This window comes from Durio zibethinus, chromosome 4 (assembly GCF_047325235.1).
Source record: "Durio zibethinus cultivar Kanyao isolate XHJ-2024 chromosome 4, ASM4732523v1, whole genome shotgun sequence".
In the NCBI taxonomy this organism is placed as follows: Eukaryota; Viridiplantae; Streptophyta; class Magnoliopsida; order Malvales; family Malvaceae; genus Durio; species Durio zibethinus.
The window spans coordinates 5168100-5192093 of record NC_143165.1 but is presented as its reverse complement, the minus strand read 5'-3'; the positions used below and the strand labels follow the sequence as shown (position 1 = coordinate 5192093).

At 28.4% G+C, this 23994-nt stretch overlaps 1 protein-coding gene and 1 pseudogene across 28 annotated transcripts; both read left to right on the top strand.

Moving 5' to 3' along the window:
- The first annotated feature begins 1890 nt into the window (after nt 1–1890).
- On the top strand, nt 1891–7076 carry LOC111287289 (two-component response regulator-like APRR9). 28 transcript variants are annotated; one of them, XM_089759231.1, is made up of 10 exons: nt 1891–2124; nt 2219–2443; nt 2551–2712; nt 2827–2957; nt 3050–3190; nt 3633–3747; nt 3876–4281; nt 5122–5528; nt 5625–6001; nt 6574–7076. In XM_089759231.1, the coding sequence occupies exons 2-10, from the start codon at nt 2230–2232 to the stop codon at nt 6688–6690; spliced, it is 2070 nt and encodes a 689-aa protein (XP_089615357.1). In that variant the 5' UTR covers nt 1891–2124; nt 2219–2229; the 3' UTR covers nt 6691–7076. The 28 variants fall into 28 exon arrangements, with proteins under 28 accessions (XP_089615357.1, XP_089615350.1, XP_089615356.1 ...); XM_089759224.1 differs by having other exon boundaries at nt 2827–2969; nt 3576–3747; XM_089759230.1 differs by having other exon boundaries at nt 2548–2712.
- A 2302-nt stretch (nt 7077–9378) lies between these two features.
- LOC111288731 (protein LATE ELONGATED HYPOCOTYL pseudogene) lies at nt 9379–11378 on the top strand (annotated as a pseudogene).
- Nucleotides 11379–23994: the final 12616 nt, after the last annotated feature.

Here is a 23994-nt window from a genome sequence, read left to right as displayed (position 1 = left end):
TTATATATTTTTTAAATTTTTATAAAATAAAAACAATATTTTTATATTAAAATTTATTTAAATATATTAAAATAATATATAAAAATAAAAATTTAAAAATCAATAAATCAAATATATAAAATTCAATTCGATTTAATCAATTCAATTCGATTCAAATCGTATAAAAATTTAAATTTAAATTTAAAGTAAAATTTAAAAATTTATAATGTTATAAAATATTTAAAAAAGTTAAATTAAATTTATATCGATCCAATCATTATCACTAAATGAAGGCTTGAGTAGTTAGTTAAAAGTCTATGCGTTTATATTTATAAGCAAATTAAATGTGCATTTGGATTAAATGGCTGTTTTAGTGAAATCGAGGTTTTTTTTTTCTTTTTTTTTTTTTAACCGTGTCAATGTAATTTAGTATTGTTATTAAAAGTAATTTTGTGTTTAAAAATTATTTTTATCTAATTTTAATATTAAATAATAAAAAAATAGTTTTTGATTTAAAATTTTGATTTTACAATCTAAATTAAAAAATATTTAAAAGGTGCTTTTGTAATAAAAAATATTTTATAATAAAAAATTATTTTATTATTTTATATTTTTAATATTTATTATTTTATGTATTTATTTTTAAACATTTTAATTACTCACAATATTTTTTTACAACAATAATAAATATTTAAAAATTTTAACCATATTTATTTTTCACTTTTTAAATACAATTTTTTCAATTCAAACTTTTTTCAATCGTAATAACATTGCTAAACTAACCCTTATTATATCTTAGGTCAATTGACTTCTACATCTAAAACATTTGAGTGTTTTAGTGTAAAATTAAAATAAAAAATATTTTTTAATTATAACAATCGATTATTATTGATCAAATATCAACTGTCTCATTTTTAAACATGGTAGTCTATAATTTTTAGACAAATAATTGATTATCATAGTTAATATTATTAGTGATAATAATTTGGATTAAATCTAATTAGATTTGATTTATTTAGATAATATATAATCTTATAAATTTTTAAAATTTGATCTAAATCAAATTTTACTTATTTAGTTATGTTAATCGGTTTTAATTTTTAATTTTTAAAATTTTTATATATTATATTAATATAATATTTAATATATTTAAATAAATTTATATATAATAAATATTTTTATTTTATAAAAATTAAAAAAATATAAATTAATAAAAATATATAATTCATTTTGGTTTGATTTTTTTAAATATTTTATATTATAATATGAAATCTAAACTTTATTTAATATATATTTAATATTTTAATTTGATCCTAATTGAATAAAAAATGATTCGAATTGAATCGAATATTATATTTTTAAATAAATTTTTTTAATTTTTTTAATTCTAAATCAATATCATTTTAAAATTAAAATATATATTTTATTATTAATTTTAATCTTATTATTATAATATTTATTTTTATTTATATAATAATTAATTTCATGACCATCATTATTTTTAATATTATAACAGCTAATCGCATTTATTGCAATTGCCAATAAATCTTGACAAAAGATGAGAAGTAAATGTGTAATAAGAGCAAATCCAGCAGGCAATAACAGAAAAAAAAAGTTCCTCTCAATCTCAGCCCACCAACGAAAAGGTAAAATCGAAGCCACAAACTCCAGGTTCTTTCATCTATCCACGTGTCCATTTCCCCACCAGGAGATCCAACTGTGGTCATGATGCCACGTGGCATATGGTGCTAAAAAAATCTAACCACGAACATCCTTAACTCACCCAACACGTGTCCCTTTCTTCCCCTGCGGACCCCATCCCACAGCGTGGATAATCATCACCACATCATCGCAGTGCCGTCCCCACAGCACTGCTCCATAAAAATAAAAACCAATGGCCCTTGTTGAGCCACTTCAGCTCCGCCAACCAGATGCCAATGGCGGCCCACCTTTTGATTTGGCTCTTCCGCCTTCTTTTAGAAAGGAAAATCACAAAGTCTTCGTTTTTTCTTTCCTCTATTGTTCTGCAAGATATTTTATACGATTTTCGCGGTCCTGATCGAAAGTTGGATATCAAAAACTATAGGCGGTTTTGCTTCTCTCAACTTTTCAGATATTTCATCAGTTTTTTTGTTTAAAGATGAGGTTAATTGGATAATTCACTACAAAAATTTCAATCCTTCTTTCATTCTTTTTTTCACTGAGAAATTAGGGTTTTCGTTTTGGTGTTACCGATTAGGATTTTTGAAAATGGGTGAAGTTGGAGTGGAAGAAGACTTGCAGGTTGCGACGGCGGAGGAGAGTAAGAAGAAAAACAAGAAGAACGAGGAAAAAGATGAATCCTTGGAGGCTGCTCGGTGGGAAAGATTCTTACCTCGTATGGTTCTCAGAGTTCTTTTAGTTGAAGCCGATGACTCCACTCGTCAGATCATTGCCGCTCTTCTTCGAAAATGCAGTTACAGAGGTTTCCTCTTTACCATTAACATTTTTCTCTAGATCTACCAATTATAACTATTAGTTCAATTTCCCCTGTTTTTATTATAGCCAATTTTCAAATTTTGTTTTCAGTAGTTGCGGCTGTTCCTGATGGTTTAATGGCATGGGAGACATTAAAAGATCGACCGCATAACGTTGATCTTATACTGACTGAAGTAGAGTTGCCTTCGATTTCCGGTTTCTCGCTTCTTACTTTAGTCATGGAACATGATATATGCAAAAACATTCCTGTTATAAGTATGTAATTTCAACTAAAAATTTGTTGTTGCTCTGATATCTTTAATTGTATCCCCGATTAGATATGAAGCTACTATGTTAAAATTTTATTAATATTTTTGGTGATTGAAACAGTGATGTCATCGCATGATTCGATTAGCATGGTTTTGAAGTGCATGTTGAAAGGTGCAGCTGATTTTCTTATCAAGCCTGTTCGGAGGAATGAGTTGAGAAACCTCTGGCAGCATGTTTGGAGAAGACACACGGTATGCTCAAAGGTTTGTTTTGTTTAGCCTTGGTTGGAATCTAGCATTTAGCTTGGATTGACCTTTTTTGTGCTTGCTTTACTTTTATCCAGCTAGCTGGTGGACGTATTCCTCATAATCTACGTGCTACAGAACATAAAGTCGAAGCCACTGCTGAAAACAAAGCTGAGAGCAACCAGTCGAGTGATTATGGGTCGTCTACACAGAAAAATAAAGAAGGAAGTGATACCCAAGTGAGCATTTGCTTATATTTTGATATAGGTTTAATTAAGGGCTTGCAGATAGTTCTATTTAGGTCACTGTTTATATATGTTATAAGCCTACTGGAGTTGTAATCTAATGTTTTAGCTGTTTTGATGGTTTTGTAAAACTTAGATAACCTCCATGAGTGCACCACAGCCTAGGGAATTTATAATTGGTTAGGTGTTTGCATAATAACAAGCTAAGTATCAGTTGAGGTTTGTTCCTTTTTATATGGGACCATACTGATATCACAATCTACATGAGAAGTCTAGGATACATTATGCAATGCATATGTGAGGAAAATTTCTTTTCCAGATTATGTTAGCTTCATGAAGTTTTACATAAAGACTGCATGTTTTGCCACCTCTTGTGCAGAGCTCTTGTACACCGCCTTACTTGGAAGCTGAGAGTACATACATACAAACTATGCAGGGTCTTTCACAGATGAAGTGTACGAGTGCAAATCTTAGCAATACAAGTGGGGAGCAGCCGGGAAATGCTGTCAAAGTGAACCAAGAGTCACTTCAAAATGAGGGTCAAGCTGAAGGTATGTTATCATCTCTTTTTACCCTGTTTTACTATATTTCTAGTTTTACTTTTTCTAATTTCAGCTGAAAGAAGGAAAATCCTTTTCCTCTTTATGACCAGGGATATCTGACCAGCTATTTGTTTCAGAAAATTCAAATAGGCTAGTAAGGGTAAAGGAAGTTGCTTGTTGCACTGAAGCTTGTGAATCAAACGCATCGAAATTGGAAGAAAACTCTGCTTTTGTTAAAGGGATGACTCGAGACGATGCTGTTGGGCTACAAAGTGATAGAATAAATGTGAATGTTATGATTAGAGTTGGCTGCAATGATGAATTAGCTGAACCTTCCACTGGAGCGATTGACTTGATTGGTTTGTTTGATAATCGGCCAAAGGGCACCTTTGTGCTTTCTAGTTTAAGTGATGGTGCTAACAAGTTTGAATTTTCTCCACAGTTGGAGCTTTCTTTGAGAAGATCTTGTTTAAGCAGCACAAAGAACTACGGTGCCAGTGAAAGGCCTACATTAAACCATTCTGATGCTTCGGCTTTTTCATGGTAAACTTTCTGTTTCCTTTCTTTTTTTTTTACTGTATAATCAAGCTTGAGATCTACAGATGTTTAGGCAAAATGAGATGCCATTCTGTCATTTACTTGATCTTTGAATCAAAAATAGTTGCTTTATCTTCACTTTAATATTCTTTTGTTCTTTTCTTCATGTTTTACTATTTTTGCCAAAGAATATCTTTGGCTATTCTTGAAAATCTATGTTTCTTGAACAACTATGTAATAGAAACATTTTCTGAAGGATTAGAGATTAGGTCAAGGTGAATCATTCTACAATGCTATTGAGGGTGATGGATGCAATATAAGAGGCGGCTACAGTAACATAGGTTAGTGAATACTGATGGAAATTTGCAATAAAGGGCCTTATTTAAAAGTATTAAGTACTTCAGCATAATATTGTTAGGATGGTATCAATTACCAAGTTGTATGTTGAGCTGAGTGATATATGCAATAATTATCACATTTCAGTTTTAATCTACTGTCTGTATATAAACAACCTGTACCTTCTTTTTCGGCATCGGGAAATAATCCTAAATGAGGTATATATAGGTTTTCAGGGCTGACTTAACCATCTGGAGTGAGCATTCTTTAATTTGTCTATTCTAAGTATCTGACTTGTGGACCAGAATAAAATAAATTTTTTGCCATATTTTATTTCATATGAGTGACCAACTCAATTCAAGTAAAATTCTGGATCTAAAATATGCTACGAATTATCTCTTTACACAATTCATTGAAATTTGAAAGAAAGATGGCTGTGTGCTTAATGTTTGCTTCTTGAAATGTTATGTAGCTTGCAGTTTTCTGATGATTGGTAATTTCTTGTTGTAGGTATAACAATAGCAAATCATTACAGTCCATTTTCCCTACACTAGATGGCAACCGAGCTGCATTCAAGGAGGGTGACTGTAAACCCTCACAACACCTTGAAAGTAACAATGGTACTTCTCAACGTCATCTTCTTACACTAAGTGATAGTCAGGAGAATCTGCCTACTCCAGTCACGGGTCAAACTGAAAGAACATTTCCAAGCAGCCAACTTGGGCTAATTACTGTTCCAGGGGTGAAGATGGATGACATGTATGCTGGATGCAATAATGTTTTCCCAAATGTTTATTATGCGCAATCAAGTTTACCCCCTGCATGGAGTCCCAACCCAGATGGACAGCGAGACTATTCTTCCTTTCCTATGAGCACCTCAGTGCATTCAAATCTCGATGTTCACAACTCAGAACAAGGTTACCACCCCAACCCAGATGGACAGCGAGACTATTCTTCCTTTCCTATGAGCACCTCAGTGCATTCAAATCTCGATGTTCACAACTCAGAACAAGGTTACCACCGGTCTGATGAAGCTACCAATTGTTCTATTGACCAAACTGTTCGAGAGCAGAACAAGCAGGAGCCTGTTGGGGAACTAAGGTGCAGTTCTCCTATTGCTGATCAGAGTGCTTGCAGTAGTTTATGTAATGGTGGTGCAGACCATGAAAAGAGCAGCGCACATGGAGGTGTTTCAAGTAGGAGCGATGCAAGTGCTAGTGCGACTTTTGCTGCAGAATCTGATAAGCACACAACCATGGAGACTTTCAATGATAGCAATTTCTTCATTCACGATGGATTCAAAGGGACGGTTTCTCATCGCTCCACCCAAAGAGAAGCCGCTTTGACAAAGTTCCGACTTAAGCGAAAAGATCGATGCTTTGAGAAAAAGGTATACTATTACTACTTCTATTGTTATTGTAATTAGTTGAGAGTGGACACAAGCTTTGTATGCAGATAGCAGTGTACTATTTTTCACTTAGAAGTGGATTGGTATCACTTCACCACATCCACTCTCTCTCCCCAATCTTATCAAGTTGGGTCCTTCTAAGCCATCATTTATGTTTGGTGACGTATTGTTATTCTAATAGATCCTTTCTTTAGTAGATGCCTGCTCTAGCTAGTAGTACTTTTAGTTTGTGGATTGGTGTCACTTCACCACAGCCACTCTCTCTCCCCAATCTTATCAAGTTGGGTCCATCTAATCCATCATATATGTTTGGTCAAGTATTGTTACTCCAATAGATCCTTTCTTTGGTAGATGCCTGCTGTAGCTACTAGTACTTTTAACCTGTTCAGAAACTAATTTTTTAATCTGCATCAAAATCCGAACAATCTGGATTCAGAGACTTATCCTGTAATGAGATAGAATCCTATTTCGCTCTGTGGTGAGAACAGAAAATCGGAAACTAACCATTTCATAGAGGCATGTCCAATTTCTTAATGAGTAACTTCTTTGCACAGGTTCGGTATCAGAGCCGGAAAAGACTGGCAGAGCAGCGTCCCCGAGTGAAAGGACAATTTGTCCGTCAAGTGCAAAATGACACCCCAATAGGTGATGCTGATGGCCCTAAAATATGACAAACATAATCTTGCTGAAAACATGAGACCATTTAATTTTCCGTTGCAAGCATTAGGCAAGAAGTTTTTTGAAATAAAAGTTAGGATCGTGTGAGATAGCCGAAATATTTTGCAAGCTCCTTTGGTATTTTTGTGGTTGATGACTGTAATTTTTTGAATCTAACTCAACGAGGTAGTATTGTAGTTATGTAGTGAGGTAGTCTTGGTTCTTTTTTCCTGGTAGAAATACGTGTGATTGTATGTACATTGGACAATGTCTTGATTGTAGTTAGGCAGGTTAGTGGTATAATGTAATTTGCTTCAATAGGTTCAAATACGGATTTGTCATGTCTCTGACTCTTTTACGTACAACTTGGTATTTCTAGCTAATAGCTCTTCTTGTGTAACTTTGTTTCAATAGCTTTCATTATGCACTTTTGTATAAAATGTACGTTTCATGTCAGATACTATTTTTTTGTCACAATTATGATGACATAATAAATATAAAATTTATTTTTTATTTTTATTAAATTTTGTCTTTTATCAAAATTTAAAATTGTATTGTTTTCATTTTTTTTTCACTTTCATTACGAGTTATCATTTCGTGTCTATAAGTGATAGATTTAGTTGAACAGAGTTGAAATAATTCTAGTGATTCTATTGCTCTCTTGAGAATGATGCTTCATGAGATACGCCTAAGCCTCCTCCGATGTAAAAGAGTGGGGCAAGTGAAGACGCAAAATAGGAGAAACAAAGTAATTTGAATTACAGAAAGGGAAGAAAATGATTTTTCAAGTAAAATAGTGAAAGGGTTGGAGCGAAATACTGGACTTCTCAAATGGAGGAAGAAAAGAAAATGCATGGAACTCAAACGTATAAATATACGTAAGTGGGATCGGGTTCAATGACATGATATGATATTTTAAAATACAGTAAAATATTACTATATGAAAATAATATAAAAAATAAATTTATCAAAAATACAATTTTAGCAAAAATCATAAAAAAAAATATTTTATATTTTTTTATATTTATATAAATTATAATATATAATTTTTATAAATTATTATATAAATATATAAATTATTAATATTTTATATGATACAAGTAAAAAAGCTGTCAATATCCTATGTAAATATAGGATTGATAGATGCGGGATACCGGGATCTGGTGAATGACAAGGCATGAGCCTATCGCGACCAAGCACGTAGAAAAGGCGGAGAACATCCACCTGTTCTTCTCGTGCAGATACATTCGGGTAGGAAACTTATCTACTTGTCCGTGCTGCTGGGCATTGCCACTGTCCCCTCCCAACCCATTGTGCCATTCTGCCGCTTAAAAGTTCCTTTGTTTGGGACCCGGCTTACGAATTACAGTCTCCGTTAAATTTCTTAATTTACTCTTACTTATCATTATATTTATCGGATTAAAAAAAATTATACGTTTGAATTATTTATTAGAAAATATTTTTAAGATAATAAAAATATGATTAAGTAAACTTAATCAAAGAAAAATTCATTTTAGGCTATGATATAAGTTTAAGGTAAAGTTCTTATGGTTAATAGACATGATTCTAGATTTGCAAGTCATATTAAAAGACTGCATGTAGGACCAGTGGATTGCCATGTTGGTAGAAATCGATTGCCTTATGTTTCCAAAAAGAGCAACTTATTGTCAAGGGTATGGAGTCGATTGTTTTGCTAAACAAAAGCTAAAATAAAATTTTTGTGCAAATAAAAATCAACAACAACCTAAAGCAATTGGTCGTTATAGTTGGGAAAAGTGTGGAATTGGTTCCTAACCCTAATGGAATCGATTGTCAATAACATGGTCTTCTAGAAATTGGGAAAAGCCTTAGCAGTCAACTGTCATTACAGACGAGTCAACTACACTATAAAAGACCAAATGTAAAAATTTTTCTGCTTGAAAAGAGCCGACTGCGCTCACATAGGATGCACTCGGATATATAAAAGAAGTTGACTTCGTTATGGAAGAGTCAATTGTCTACTTCTAAAAGTATTTTAAAAATTGAAAATAGATAGTCGATTGCTTTATGGAGGCAATCTAACTGTTTTATATAAAAAGTAATAATTTCAAAAAATGTGAAAAGATATTTTTTTATGAAAAATTTAATTATTTAAATGAATTAATATATTTGTAATTTTTTAAAGAGACATTTAAATAAAAAAGAAGTGATTTTTTATTAAAAAAATATAATTAAAAACTCACAAACTTAGATTAAATCTAAAATCTAATTGAATTCAGAATTACTTTCATCTTTCTCCTATATTTTTCTCGATCAAACGCAAGTAGTTTTAGCATTGTTTGCTAAAAAAACCTTGCAAAGATAAGATATTTTTTATCCTAATAAAGTGTGTTTAATGGTTTATCATACTAGTGTAAAATATCGACGAGTAAGGTTTTATTGTATCTCGGAAACGTTTTGATACAATCTTTTTTGCATGCTATAGCTAATTGTGGCAAAATAAACCTTAAGAAAAGTGATATCACACAAGTCATCATGTTCAGTCTGAAGGTTCAGATTTGCTCAAATCCAATAATTGTATAAGAAGGCTATAAGAAAATCTCAAGTCACAAAGACAATCATTGTCCTCAAGTTCTATCTTTTAGCCTCTACGACGTTATTATTACTAACAATCTTAAGGTTTAATTTCAAGTTAGATGGACAAATTCAAATCAATTAAAAAGATGACAACCAACTTCCAAATTTTGAAACGGATTAAAGGAGGTAACTTCTTAAGATGACAACAAAATATACATATTCTCTTCAATACATTAAAGATTGTGTATCTTGCACTAAAACTTGCAAGAGGCAAAAATGAGAGAATAATGATTACACATGCATAGGATTTATGTTAAATGGTATGTCTGATTCTCTTTTTGATGCCTATATTACAGACATTTCGACAAAAGAAGTATGAGATAAATTGGATGTAAGATATATTTAAAAAAATTTTAGCGTAAGATCAAATCAAATTTAGTTTGATTTTTCAAATAATGCAAAAAATTATAAATTTTTAAAATTCGATCTGAATTCGAATCGAATTACCATATAAATCGAATTTTATCGGTTTAGTTTAGATAAGTTATTTTTAAATTTTAATTTTTTATATATTATTTTAATATAATTTTTAATATATTTAAATAGATTTATGTATAAAATAATTATTTTAATTTTATAAAAATTTAAAATATATATAAAAATTAATAAATATATAATTTGATTTGGTTTAGTTTTTTTATTTTTTGATTCAAAATCCAATTTGAACCATATATATATATTTAATATTAAAATTTAATTCGAATCAAATAAAAAAAATTAATTTGAACAGAACCGAACGCTACGATTTTGAATAAAATTTTGATTTTTTTCCTTTTTTGTTCTCTCCCCTACTCCTCTGTGTCTTTCGTGAACAAGCATTCTATACCAACATCAGCAGCACTCAGAAACTTGCACTTTTAGGGAACTTGTAACAGACCATTCAGGATAATGGTACAAGTAAGGCTTCAAACTTGGAGAATTCTTGCACTTCACATGAGAAATCAGCTCAAGGCCTGAAAAAAGATGATTTGGATGGTCCATCACGTACAGATGAGATGCAAGGCGCTCAAAATTGTGCTCTGCATGATGCTGTGCATGTCCTAGATGGAAGCCTGGGAACATTTGTTCAAAATCCTCCCCTGGATATTCCATTTCAGGATTCTGTATTTCACCCTATGGGCAATGTTCAAGGACAACATAACCTGTTCGCAAATCCAGCTGCATCTGCTGCCACTGAACATCAGAATAATGCACCAAGATCTAATCATTAGGCATTTCCAGCTTTACATACTCTCTTTATGCATGTACGCCCCAATCAAGAGAACTATCGATCATTTCTGCATGTGATCCTCCACACTTTCCAGTCTAATTGTATCTGCTTTGTTACAGAATCCAGCAGCTCATGCTGCAGCAAGCTTTTCGATTACATTTTGGCCATATGCAAATGTTGAAAGTTCTGCTGATTCTCCGACATGCAGCCAAGGAGGTTTTCCATCTAGACAAACGAACCCTGCTCCAACTATGGCTGCGATTGCTGCTGCAACTATAGCTCCTGCCACTGCATGGTGGGCTGCCCATGGACTGCTTCCTGTTTGTGCTCCTCTTCACACTGGCTTTACCTGTGCTCCTGCATCAACTGTTGCAGTTCCTCCAATGGAGAATGGTCAAGCTCCAGCTGCAAAGACAGAAAGAAAAGAAAATAATTATCATGATCTATCCATGTAGGATCAACAGCTAGATCCCGAATAGTCCGAAGCTTTGCAAGGTCAAAATTCAGCATCTAAATCACCTACTTCATTATCATCAGACGGTGAAGAGAGTGGAGATGCAAAAGCAAATAGTGGAGTGAAAGCTGTCATTGGTAACTGAGCCTCAAGATGCAAATAAAACAAAGAACAGAAAACAAGTTGATCGGTCCTCACGTGGTTCCAACACACCTTCGAGTAGCGAGGTGGAGAGAGATCTGTTAGAAAAACATGAGAAAGACAAGGAAGATTCAAAAGGAGCTGATGCAAATCATCCACAAGTTGAGTGCAGTAATCTTCATGGTAGAAGCAGTAGCAAACTGAGTGATTCTTGGAAGGAGGTATCTGAAGAGGTGAATTGATGTCTCTGTTTTTCCATGTAGCTTTAACTTAGTTATTATTCCAACTGTGTTTTGGTGTTGTCTCATTTGTGGCTCCACCACTTATTTGTTAGTATTGTGATGTTTAACTGACACCTAATTTTTGTATAAAATATGATATGAATATATGAATTTTTAATATTTTACATAATATAAATACACAAATCACTAGAGAAAGCTTCAAACAAAAGAAAATTCTGTTTATTGCAAGTAATCTCTAATTTTCCCCCATATCTCATTTCCTTTCATGTTTGATTCCAATACTTGCAGCTCACGAGATTGTTCGTGTAGGGGTGTGTGTGTGTGTACACAATGTCTACATTGACTTATTCAATTTCTTCAACCATACCCTGCTGTAAAAAACTCCATTGAAATAGACTTAGATAAGAAGCATTAAGTACTGAACGGCCCTTGATTTGGCCTCTTTTCTCCAAATATATGCCTTTTGTCTTTATGATTCTTCTCTCTTTTACTTAGTATCATAATCCTGCAACAAGCTGAAACCTTTTTGATGCAGTGAAAATCCAAATTAAAGACAAAGACAGATAATATTTTTAAGGGTATAATCGAGTTGAATTGAATAGATATATCGTAAAAACTTACAAGTAAAATTTTGACGATATAATCAAACTTAAACGACTTACAAATAATTTTACTAATTTACATCCCTACTTTTACCTTAGGTATCAACTCAAATTTTATTTTAATTGACTTTTTCAGCCAATACCCAGAATTTCATTGTCAAAAGCCAAACGGTGCAGTAATTGTTGAAAGTAGGTGAGTTAAATTTTTTCACATAGTAAAAAATGCCAGCTGATGGGGTATAGGTCAGCATACCCCTCATTCTTGCTCTGCTTGTGGAGAATGATTTTGATTTTTTCCATTTTTATTTTAGATGGAATATTCTATTTTTATTGACTAAAATTGCATTAAAAAAAAATGTAGTGATACCATAAAATTATATTAAAAAAAAGTAATGATAAATATGAAATCTCCAAATTAATATAGTGGTAAATTTGACCTTTATCTTTTCTTTTTTTCTGTCTTTCTTCCAATATTTTTCATGTCATCTAAAAATGAAAACAAAAGAAAATAAACAGAGGCTTAGATTTGTCTGGGCTTCAGATTTCAATGGGCCAAAAAATATGAAATTTGATTTAACTTTCATTCATGGGCTAGGTTGGAGATTTGTTGCAGACTAATTTAAATGGCCATGGCCTCCACCTTCTCCATTGTTTTGGTTCAGCCTTTAAAGAGGTAGCCAATGGTAATAGTAATAAAAGAGAAAATGGATAGGAAAGAGAAAACTTTGAAAATGAAAAGTTGAAAATGAGTATTTTTGAAGAGTGATGTTATTTTATAAAAAAAAGTTGTTTGGGAATATAGAAAGGAATTGTTGGATATAAATATGGTAATTCATATATTTATATTTGTCTATTTTGTGTCTAACACATATAAACATAAAAATTATTATATTATAATTTTTGTCGACAATTAAAATATAGAACATATCTTTGGTTTTTGCAAAATTCATATATAATTTTTATAAAAATTTTAGATCACGTTATTTTTATATTTTTTTTTGTATTGTGTCACTGCATCGTGTTTAAATTTATCATATTTAAATAGATTTTTATTTCTTAAAAATGATTGTATAAATAAATTGAGTTACATTTCAAATTATAAAAAAAATATTTTCAAAATGCAAAAAAAAAAAAAAAAAAATCCGAATACTAACACTTCTGAAAAATTCAACTTCAACAAATTACCATGCAAAAGCAAATTAATGAAAGAATATTTTTTAATCAAGTAAGGTTCACCAATTGGAAAATATGTAACTCCTATATCATAAGTTTGAAACCACTAGCTGATTATTTTTTACAATGAAATAAGAGTAGAAATGTTAATAGAGGGAATGAGGTAGGTAAAGCATTCTCTATTCTTATCTTCGTCATCGTCTTTAAATTTTTATATTATATTTATTTTTATATTTATATCTAATAAATATTTTAATTTATTTTTATCCGTATTTTTATTAGTATCTAATGAGTATGATTAATTTTTGTACGCGTAACTTTTTAAAAAAATTAAAAAAGTTATTTTTATAAATTATTTTTATTTTTATTTTATATATTTATGTAATTTTTTATAAATATATATTAATATATATTTTAAATAAAAATATATTAGTTTTACTTAATCTAATAAAAAAATTTATATTATTTAATAAAAAATTTATTTACTAAAAAAATATATAAAACATATGTAAAATATGAATATGAAACGAGAATTATATTACTCATTTTATTTTTGTATTTAATAAAAAATTTAAAATTATATTTATTACATTACATAACATAATTTTTTTATTTAAATAAAAATTAAAATTTTTATTAAATATATATAAAATTAACATCGCATGGGATGCTGAGTAAAATAGGGCTCCCACCATATCGTCCCACTTATGTACCAAGTGGCACCTAAGAGCAAAGAAAAAAAAAAATCAGATTCGATTCATCACCGAAAGGTTTTGCTTTACAGTTTAATGGTTTCAGGGCTGTGCGCGCCGAGGGAGGGGCTGTGGTGGATGTCACATCGTCTTGTCAATTATCTCATCTCAAATTCAAAACGAATTTTGTTTCTTCCAGTTAAAACGAGAGCATGCGTGTGCAATCAGCGTTAAGTTATTCGAATTTGATTTATTTATTATTTAATTGAATTCAAATTTTAATTATTTAAATAATAAATTAAATTGAATTTAAATAATTTAATATTTAATTTAAAAAATAATAAATTTAATCAAAATTTTATTTTTAATATATTTTATATATATAAATAACAAAAATATAATATTTAATAGCAATACTTATATATTTATTAATCCTAATCAAACTTATTGAATCAAGTTAAAATGATTCAATTATAATATAAATGAAATTCGAGCATAAAAAAAAAATTCAATCAAACTTAAATCATATTTCAAATTTATAATTTTTATATCAATTTAAACTTAATAATAAATCAATTCGATTTTAATCAATTACATTTCAAGTTGCAATAACTAGAATTCGTCTGATTACGTCCTGACCTAATTCTCCATTCCAATGTGCAACCAAAGCCACACGAAAAAAAGTGTATCTAATAGTCCATATCCAAAGGCCCACCAAATCTCACTTTTCAAAGTGCATGTGGATCACGCTTCTATATAATAATAATAATAATTTTTTTAAAAGAATAAAGTTTAAGAGTAAAAAAAATATATTTTATCTTTAAAATTAAAATAAATTATTAATTTAATTAAAATTTATAAATTTATTAAATTTTTACTTATGAATTTTTCAAACTTATAAATCAATTATAAACACAAATCACAAAAATTATTGAATTTAAATATTTATATATCCAACATTTATCTTTGATCATTTCTGTCCATATTTATTAGTGTAAAATAAAATTGTACTTTCAACATTATTTCTACCCCTACTACTATTTTCTACTCTTGCCCAACTCCAATTTTTTTTCCAACGAAAAGAAGAGATGAGGCAAAACAATTTTTACTAGGAAAAATCTTTTATTCGAAGATAGAAGAAATATGTAGCATAGATCACATGATATTCTTTTTTATTTTATTTGGCTTTGAACAAAAAAAAAAAAAAAACTGTTGGCTAGTTGAGTGACGATATTGAATATATAGATGCGATGGATGGAACCAGAAGAACCTTATCTACATGATTTTATCTATGCAATTAATTCTTCTGCTTTATATCTTTGGTGGGACTCGACATATTAAGCATTTGCACGTTTTAATTTGGACCACCATTATCTGATGTTATAGTTCCGCCCTTAAATTTTGCATTAAATCTATGCTATATATCTAACTAGGATATGCATGTGTCACACCACGCGTTTCAGAAAAAGTATAGTGCGTTCAATTTCACATCAGATAAAAACAAATTTTTTTATATATAAACGTGATTGCTGAACATTCTAATAAATAGATTTTGCAAAAAAAAAAAAACAAAAAAGAAAAATGATAATAATAATGCGACGAGTGATATCATACTCAACTTTTGACTATTTAATTTCATGTCAAGCGTTTCAACAGAAGCAGATAGAGTGGATAAACTATGATAAAGGCATTATGAAATTAAGTGAGAAAGAATGTTATATTACATACTTTAAATGAAAGTAAGTAATGTACATTTAATCCTATATCAAATAAAAAATAAAAAATTTTTTAAGTATGTCAGCATCAACGTTACGTATTCCAATCAATTGATTTTAAGAAAAAACGATACTACGTGACACCTGCATATACATCTTGTCATCCAACCCAAGATTATTATTAGTCTTGCATGGACCGAATGTGGTTCTTTTCCCACACGGTTCCATTGGAAGAAAACCTTGACATTGAGTGATTAAGGAAGCTGGATAGGGATAGGCAAATGGGTTTGGGCCATATATATGAATTCTAGATATGAAGGTTTGGATTTTATCCAAAAAAAAAAAAAGGAAAAAAATGGGGCTTGAAGTCATATAAAAGCCAAGTGCAGCCAAGTCTTTTTTTTTTTTTTCTTAAATGTCGAAAAGTTTTTAAATTTTACTTAATATATGTATATTTTTACGAATCAGACTTAAACAAATTTATTTACATTGTTAGTAAATTCATAAAAAATTATCTTCTCACAGCTTCTAAATAAATTTGAATCCAATTGTATATAAAATTTCTTTTTAGGCAATGATAATATCTGATACTTCATTTAGTAGTATGGTGGGAAGGATTTTCATCGTCTCACAGTATATTTTATGATTAAAGATTTATAGATTCGATCATAAGATAACACTGTGATACATTAAGAGTTCTTAATTCTCACCACTTTGCCAAATGAAGTCCGAAGAAATCAGCAAAGTAGAAGAGATGTAGAGAGAAAGAATAGAGGAAAAAGGTCAGGGTAAGGGAGCATGTGAAAGCAAATAGAAAGAGAGTAGATAGTTCAAAATAGATTCGTTAATCTAAAATATGATACAATAACACGATAGAACATGATACAAATAAAGAATACAAAAGTAACACGTTTTAAAATTTTAACAATAATTATATATAAATTTAAAAAATAAAAAATATATATTTTATGTTTTTGTGTCAACATTAATTGATACCTAACTTTTATGTAAAATATAATATGAAAATATAAATTTAAATATTTTACATGATATGAATGCATAAATTACCAAGTCTAGTTCAAAATAATATATTTATAATTCGATCTTATTTTTTATATTGAATTTATTTTGATGTGGTCATCTCACTTACCTAATATTAATTAATTGTTTGATTAATTGAAGTAGTCATCAACTTAACAATCAACGGTATTGACTTGATGATCAAAGTATTGATCGAACGATCAAAGTATAACATCATTAAATAAGTCCGTTAATTCAATCCTATTGTCTTTCTTAGATCCACGAATTAAGAGATCTGACCACCTTACTTATATACACATAAAATTAATTGAATAGTACTATATGAAAGGGGCATTTGTCAAAAGTAGGGGACACTTATATCCTCAAAATTAAGTGACATCTAATGATTTCCAACATACTAAAAAGCTCAACCGAATTTGTGGTTATATCGTGGCGGGAAACATAATTATGTACTCAGCTCGATTTGAATGCAAAAAGCAAAACATTATGAAGAGAAAAAGGGAGAAAATTTTATGTAATTCTGGCACCACAAAACATGAATAAATGAGAAGAGAGCTATAGCTAGCTAATAGGCTAAGCAAAGATGGGAGTGTCTAATGAAAATAAAAAGGAAAGCGACCAAACAGCTAGGTTCAATGTTTTCAGAGGGCTGGTTGGGCTACTATACTAGTGTGGGGCTTATAGAAGATAGATCATAAATTTAAGCATCATCCGATAATATTAAATGAAAATGATACGAAATTATTTTGTTGATTTTTAGTATTTTGTATGCATCCCTATTCCCTTATACAAGTGCCCTTTGTTTTGAGACTCTTTTATTTGCAATATCATTAAATTAATCTCTCAATTAGAAGCATAGCCTCGTGTTCATACATGAAACTAGTGTCACAAACTTAATAAAATACGTGTAAAATATAAAAATTATTATATTAATATAATTCATGTTCATGCATCAAATATGAAATGTTTTTTAATTTTTACTAAATTTATATATAATTTTCATCAAAAATTTAAATCATGTCTTTTTTATATTTTTTGTATTTTTTTGTATGATATCCTCGTGAATGAGATACTGCTAGTTGATGGAGACCCATCTATATAGATGGTTCTTTTATGATTAATAAACTATGAATAAAAATAGAAAACATGGTTCTGTGTATAAAATTTTAATGGGAGAAAAAAAAGACCAATGATAGCAGTGATGTGTGTCACCAAACAGCATAAGCCAACTGCATGAAACAGTAAGCAAAAAACAAAAAAAAAAACCCTAGTTTTCTCATTTCTACAGGTCTCTCCAAGTGGATCCAAATTGATCAGATAAATTATCATAAACATTCAAATATAGTAGTATCAATTCTTAAAACCATGTTTGGAAATTCCTTGTTGATATTGTATCTCCCTTTTACTTATTAATTAAAAAAACTTTTGCTTTTATAAAAAAAAAAATCTTTAAACAATGGCATAAAATTTAGAATGTCCCTTAATGGGCTAAGACTTGATGGTTGTTAATTTCATGTCAATATTAATGGGTAATTAATGAAGATAGCTAGCCAAGGGTTTTCTTTTTTGGTTAATTGGAGTGGCATACAGTAAAAGTCTCAGCTACTTCTTTAAGAAAAGAAAATCCCACATTACGGCACTGAATTGGGGGGGAGTTATTGAACTAAAAGAAGTGACTAGAAAATGATGGCCTCTGATGTTGTATACAAGGGTTGGTAAACTAATGCAATCAATATATTATTCTTAAACTGTTGTGATTTGTGTAGTTATGGCAACGATACAACAATGGAGAAAGATTGAATGCACCTAAAAGGATAACACTTTCTCTACTACGATACAAATGGGTTATTGAAAACGTTGTCTTCAAGATATAATGCCTAAATTGAAGAAGAATTTGATTGCATTTCAAATCTTTCTTCAATTCACATTAATCAAAACCAGAAAAAGAGAATGAAGGAGAGTAATCTAATTTTTTAAGTGATTTGAAGTAGTGTTAAATGAACGATAATGAAAGTATTTATAGGCTAAAATTTGGTGCTTGAAACACCATTTCATCAATGGATACCTTTTAGAACGAACAAAGACGTTCAACAGATATATTTTTTGGCTTTCCAAGAAGGACATTTGAATGTCCGCCATAGACATTCGACTGCCTTTCAGGGCAGTCGGTTGCCTTAGTTAAATTCTTGGAAGGCAGTCGATTGACATACTATTTTTCTGCCAAAATGTCACCAGAATGCTAGTGACAATTTGTTCACGGCACAATCAACCGCTTTCACCTAGCAGTTGTTAGGGCAGTTCATTGCCCCTTCCTTCATTCCAAATTTATTTCTATATTTCCAAAACTTCACTATTCAATAAAAATACATATTTCATAACTTTAAAACAATATTTTCATTTTAATATATTTAAAAAATACATTTTCTTTGATAATATATAAAACATTTTGGACAGGGAAAGGGAAGACATCTTGAAGGCAAGAGTGAGGGAGGTAGAGAAAGAGAAGGGGACAAAAAGCCAGCATAGGAATTATGAAACAAGATAACAGCCAACTGGATCATGGTGTATTTGTGTGAGAGCCTGGTTGGGTCTAGAAGATGGGGTACCCTAGCAATGTGGTCCTGAGTCCTAACCCTCTGTCATGTTAGCTCGACCCCTATATACATATAAACTGTAACCCAACAGTTGCAAACTCTAAACACAATTTTACCATACAGTAATAAAGAAATAAATCAGTACACATGGTGGAGCATGAGGACCTTTAATCTGAATAAATGATGAAAGAGAGAGAGAGGTCCCCTATAGGGTTTGGAGATAGGGTACTTTAGCTTTAAAGTGCAGGCTGAACAGTGAAAACCCATCCCTCCCCTTCTTCTCTTTGATCAGCTTTGATGTTAACTTTTTATTATATTCGGTAATTTAAAATATAATATAATAATATAATATAAAAATAATATGCAAATAACATAAGTTGAAATTTTAATAAAAATCATACATAAATTTTATAAAAATTATAAAAAATATGATTATTATATAATTTTTATATAAAACACCATATATGAATTACTAAATTTAGTAGTTTGCATGTAACTATAATTACATAAAAATCTAAGTGAGAGCAGCTGATGAGGCTGTTTGGCCGATCAATGCAGTGTACTGTTACACTTTTTAGAGCTATATAGAGTCGAAAAAGAAAAGAGATCAGAGTTAAAGGAACAGTACTTTTGCTTTGTTTGCTTTTGCAGTTTCAGCTGCCCAGTCGGTTCCTTCAGTTCCTTTTTTGTTTTTTTTTTTCTAGCGATCCTCCCTCAGATTGCCCTGCCTGCATGCCTTGCCATCTGTTAAATCATGTGGCTGAATCTAACCCACAGTAGTGCCATTTTGATTTCTGTACTTCTCTGCATTTCTTGTATTTTTTATGCTTCTTTTGCATGTCTCAGAAAGTGAAAAAATTGTACTAGTAAAAAATAATTAGGGCTATATATACATATATATTTATATATATATATATAAACTGTCAATTTGAGGGAAGAAAGACATTAATTGCAATGTGGTTTGTCTTGATTCATAAATAAATATATTAAATATTAAATTTAAAATTTAATTTGATTGATTTATATCATTGATATCATAAAAAAAATTTTAAATTTAAATATCAATATCTACAATACTTTTTTTTATGTGTTCATGACATATTAATTGAGCAGGTTATGACTAAAAATGCCTGCTTACTAACCAATTATTTGTTGGATTTGCATTTTTTTGGTAAAACTATCTTTAAAACTTTCAAACACATTCACAGTCATTATTAATTAATAATTACCCTTTGATATTATTCAAAATTACTGTCTTTTTTGGGTACTTTCTTAATTTCTATAGGTACCTATGTCTTGCACATTCACATAATCTGTTCATGATTCCTACACCACACCATCACAACTAGCTGGTTGGAGTTATAAATTTTACATCTGAATCTATATCATATGCATATGTTACCTAGAAAATCATTCAAATTTTCATTTTTGAAAGCATACAGTTACTCTAATTTAAAATTTATGGTTGTACAAAGGGGACCAGACTAATGAGCCTACTGATTTTTGGACACTAATTGCAAGAGTAAAAATTTTGACATGTAAATTTCCAAGTCAATAATCTAGGTAGGAGAGGATGTTGCATCATTTTTTTTTTTATAAAAAAAAAAATCACAGCTCGAAGATAGGATAAGCGATTATGGGTTTAAATTTTAAAACATATTAGATGACATCTCTAAAAAATGATGTACCATTTAAAATAATATAAATTAAATAAATTAAAAATTTATATTTGATATAATGTTAATATATGTATGTTTAACATAATTAAATATTTGAAATTTAAAATATTCATTTTTAAAGATTTTAAAATTAGAAAGTTGGTGATCCATGATGCAATAGTTTGTGGTGCACCAACATTATATAATACTATGTATTGATTATGTATCAAATATAAACTATTAAATAAGAGTCAAATGGTAAGCTAGGTATGAAAAAAAATTGATAAGTTTTTTTAATATTGTTTTAATTGGAAGAATCCTTTTAATTATAGTAATGGATTTTGAACTATAAATTATTTTATCAAAAAAAATTAAATATTTTACGAGGAATTATCAAATACATTATGAAATTTTTTAATTTCATGAATAAAGTTAATAGATTGATATATATTTTTTCGGATATATTTAAAAACTTAAAAAAAAATTAATTAACAAAAATGAGATATGTGTGATCATAGTAACTTTGTTTTTGAAATTAAAAAAATTTTACTGATAAATTTAATAAATAATTAGCTTTTTCGAAACAAGAGTTAACACTTTAAAAATATAGTCCTAAAAAATCATTAAAATCATTATTCTAAGTTGCGACTTTAAAATACTGTTCATCGTTCAATCAAAGTATCAATGGCTTACCAAAAGGAGAGAAGAAAAAGAAAATTTGGTTGAAATTATGTGAAGAGATGAAAAGACTTTGTAGATTGCACGTTTCCTTAAATTCCAAAGGTCCTCAATTATACCACGCACAGGGAAAGAATATTTTGTCGTATAACGACCCACAATTTTTGACATTGATAAATGAGCCCATTTATTTATTTTTTTTCCTTTTAAAAATACTGCAACTAACTAATCATGGACTAGATAAGGGGGAGATTAAATGCAAAAAACAAAATTTAATTTTAATACATGTTTAGCTCAAATGGTTCATCCATTATTATTAGCAGTAGATTCTCACAAAAACTAAAGATGGATTTTCGGCATAATTTTTTTTTTCTAAGGCTTCGTTTGTTTAGTAAAATATGACTTTCAGAAAATAATTTTTGAAAAAACATTTATATTTTTTGAATTGAAAGAGAATTTTTGTTGTTTAAATAAGTTAATAAAAAATATTTTTCATTGTTTAGTTATTTTTTTAATTTTTTTTCAAATAATATTAATATGACTATCAAAATATTAAAAATTATTTATTATTAAATATATTGAAATTATTTATTATTAAAATTATTAAAATTAAAAAATAATTATTTTTTAATAATAATATTTAATATTAAAATATTATGTTAATATAAAAAATACTTAAAATAAAACTATTTATTATTTTTTATATTATTTATTAATATATTATTATAATATTTAGTAATTAAATTAATAATATTTAGTATTATATTATTTATTAATATAACAATATTATTTATTAATATACTATATTAACAATAAATCATCTATTAATATATTATAATATTATATATTAATATACTATTTATTAATATAATATTATGTATTTATTAATACAATATTATTTATTAATATTAATATATTATTATAATATTTATTTATAATATTATTTATTAATATACTATTATTTATTAATATATATATTAATAGTCTTTTTCAAATTCCTAAGATAATTTTTAGAAAAATAGTTTCATTTTTCATTGATCAATAAATTATTTTTCGTTGACCAATCAATTTTCTATGAAATAAATATTTAAAAATACAAAAATTATTTTTTGGAAGTTATTTTCTATGAAATAAACCAAGCCTAAATTTCTCTAAATTGGGCCTATTTTATAGGAAAGAAGGATTAATGTCATATATAGATTTTAAACTATAATAAAAAGTTAAATGAAATATTTGAAATTTAAAAAATTTTAATATAATACATGAATTATAAATATGTCAACTAATGTGTTAGTTAAAGGATTATTTATTCATCATATATTATTATTTAAAATTAATTACGTTGGGGATGTGTATTATATTAGTTAACAGATTTATAATTTATATATCATATTAAAAAAATTTTAAATTTGAATATTAAATTAAAGATTTCATTATAGTTTAAAGTTCATTCATAACATTAATTCTTATAAAAAAAAACCATGTTAATTTTTCTCAATTACTTGCCCTAATCATTAAGCAAACATACGATAATTATTAATTAATTGACTCATAATTCATATACTTAAATAATTATTAATTATAAAATGTCTTCTATTCATGTACTTATTAATTATTATATTTTTTATTTAAAACTTTTTAGGGTATCCTTAATTCTTAAATTTTTGCCTTTTTTAACTAATAAAAATGGTATATATAGATGAAATTTAATTTAATTTAAGCTTTTATAATAATTGACATAATATATCACTAACAGTTCAACAAAATTGAGTATTTAACCATTAATTACGTGATTTGTTAATAAAGTATTGAAATTTTAGTTTGGAGAATCATGATTTAGTTAAAAAAATTCACTTGTCGTCTTAATAGGAGACAATTCAACAAAAATTAAAAGTTGAAATATAAATTTGAAAATTTGATTATTTAATGTAAGAGTAGTGGATTACTAATGAAAAAAAGAAAGAAGAAACAAAAGTAATTAGCCATAAATGATTCACTGCGAAACAAGAACAACAAATACATGCACATGAATTTAAAGTTCAATTCAGTTGCTTTATGCAATTATTTTGAAGAAATACCATTAAATAAGTCTTAAATTTTAATCTCAATACTATAACATTCTTTTATACTCAAATTGTAATCTCTTTTGTAAAAAAGATAAAGACATGATGATTACCAACCAAGGCTATTAATATTGTATCATATAACATTTTAGTTTTTTTTTTTTAAATATGGTATATATTGGTACCAATTATTTTAGTATATTATTTTTTATTTTTTGGTTTAATACAAATATATTTATAAACATGAATGAACTTATACATTATAATATTATTAATAATCTATAAAATAAATATGCAATATATTCAAAAATCAAATAAATAAATTTAAAAGCATAAAAAATAATATCATAAAATTTTCTTGATACTTTTAAATACTTAATCTGATTATATGATATTTAAATAAGTATGTTTTTATATAAATATTAAGATAAAAATAAAT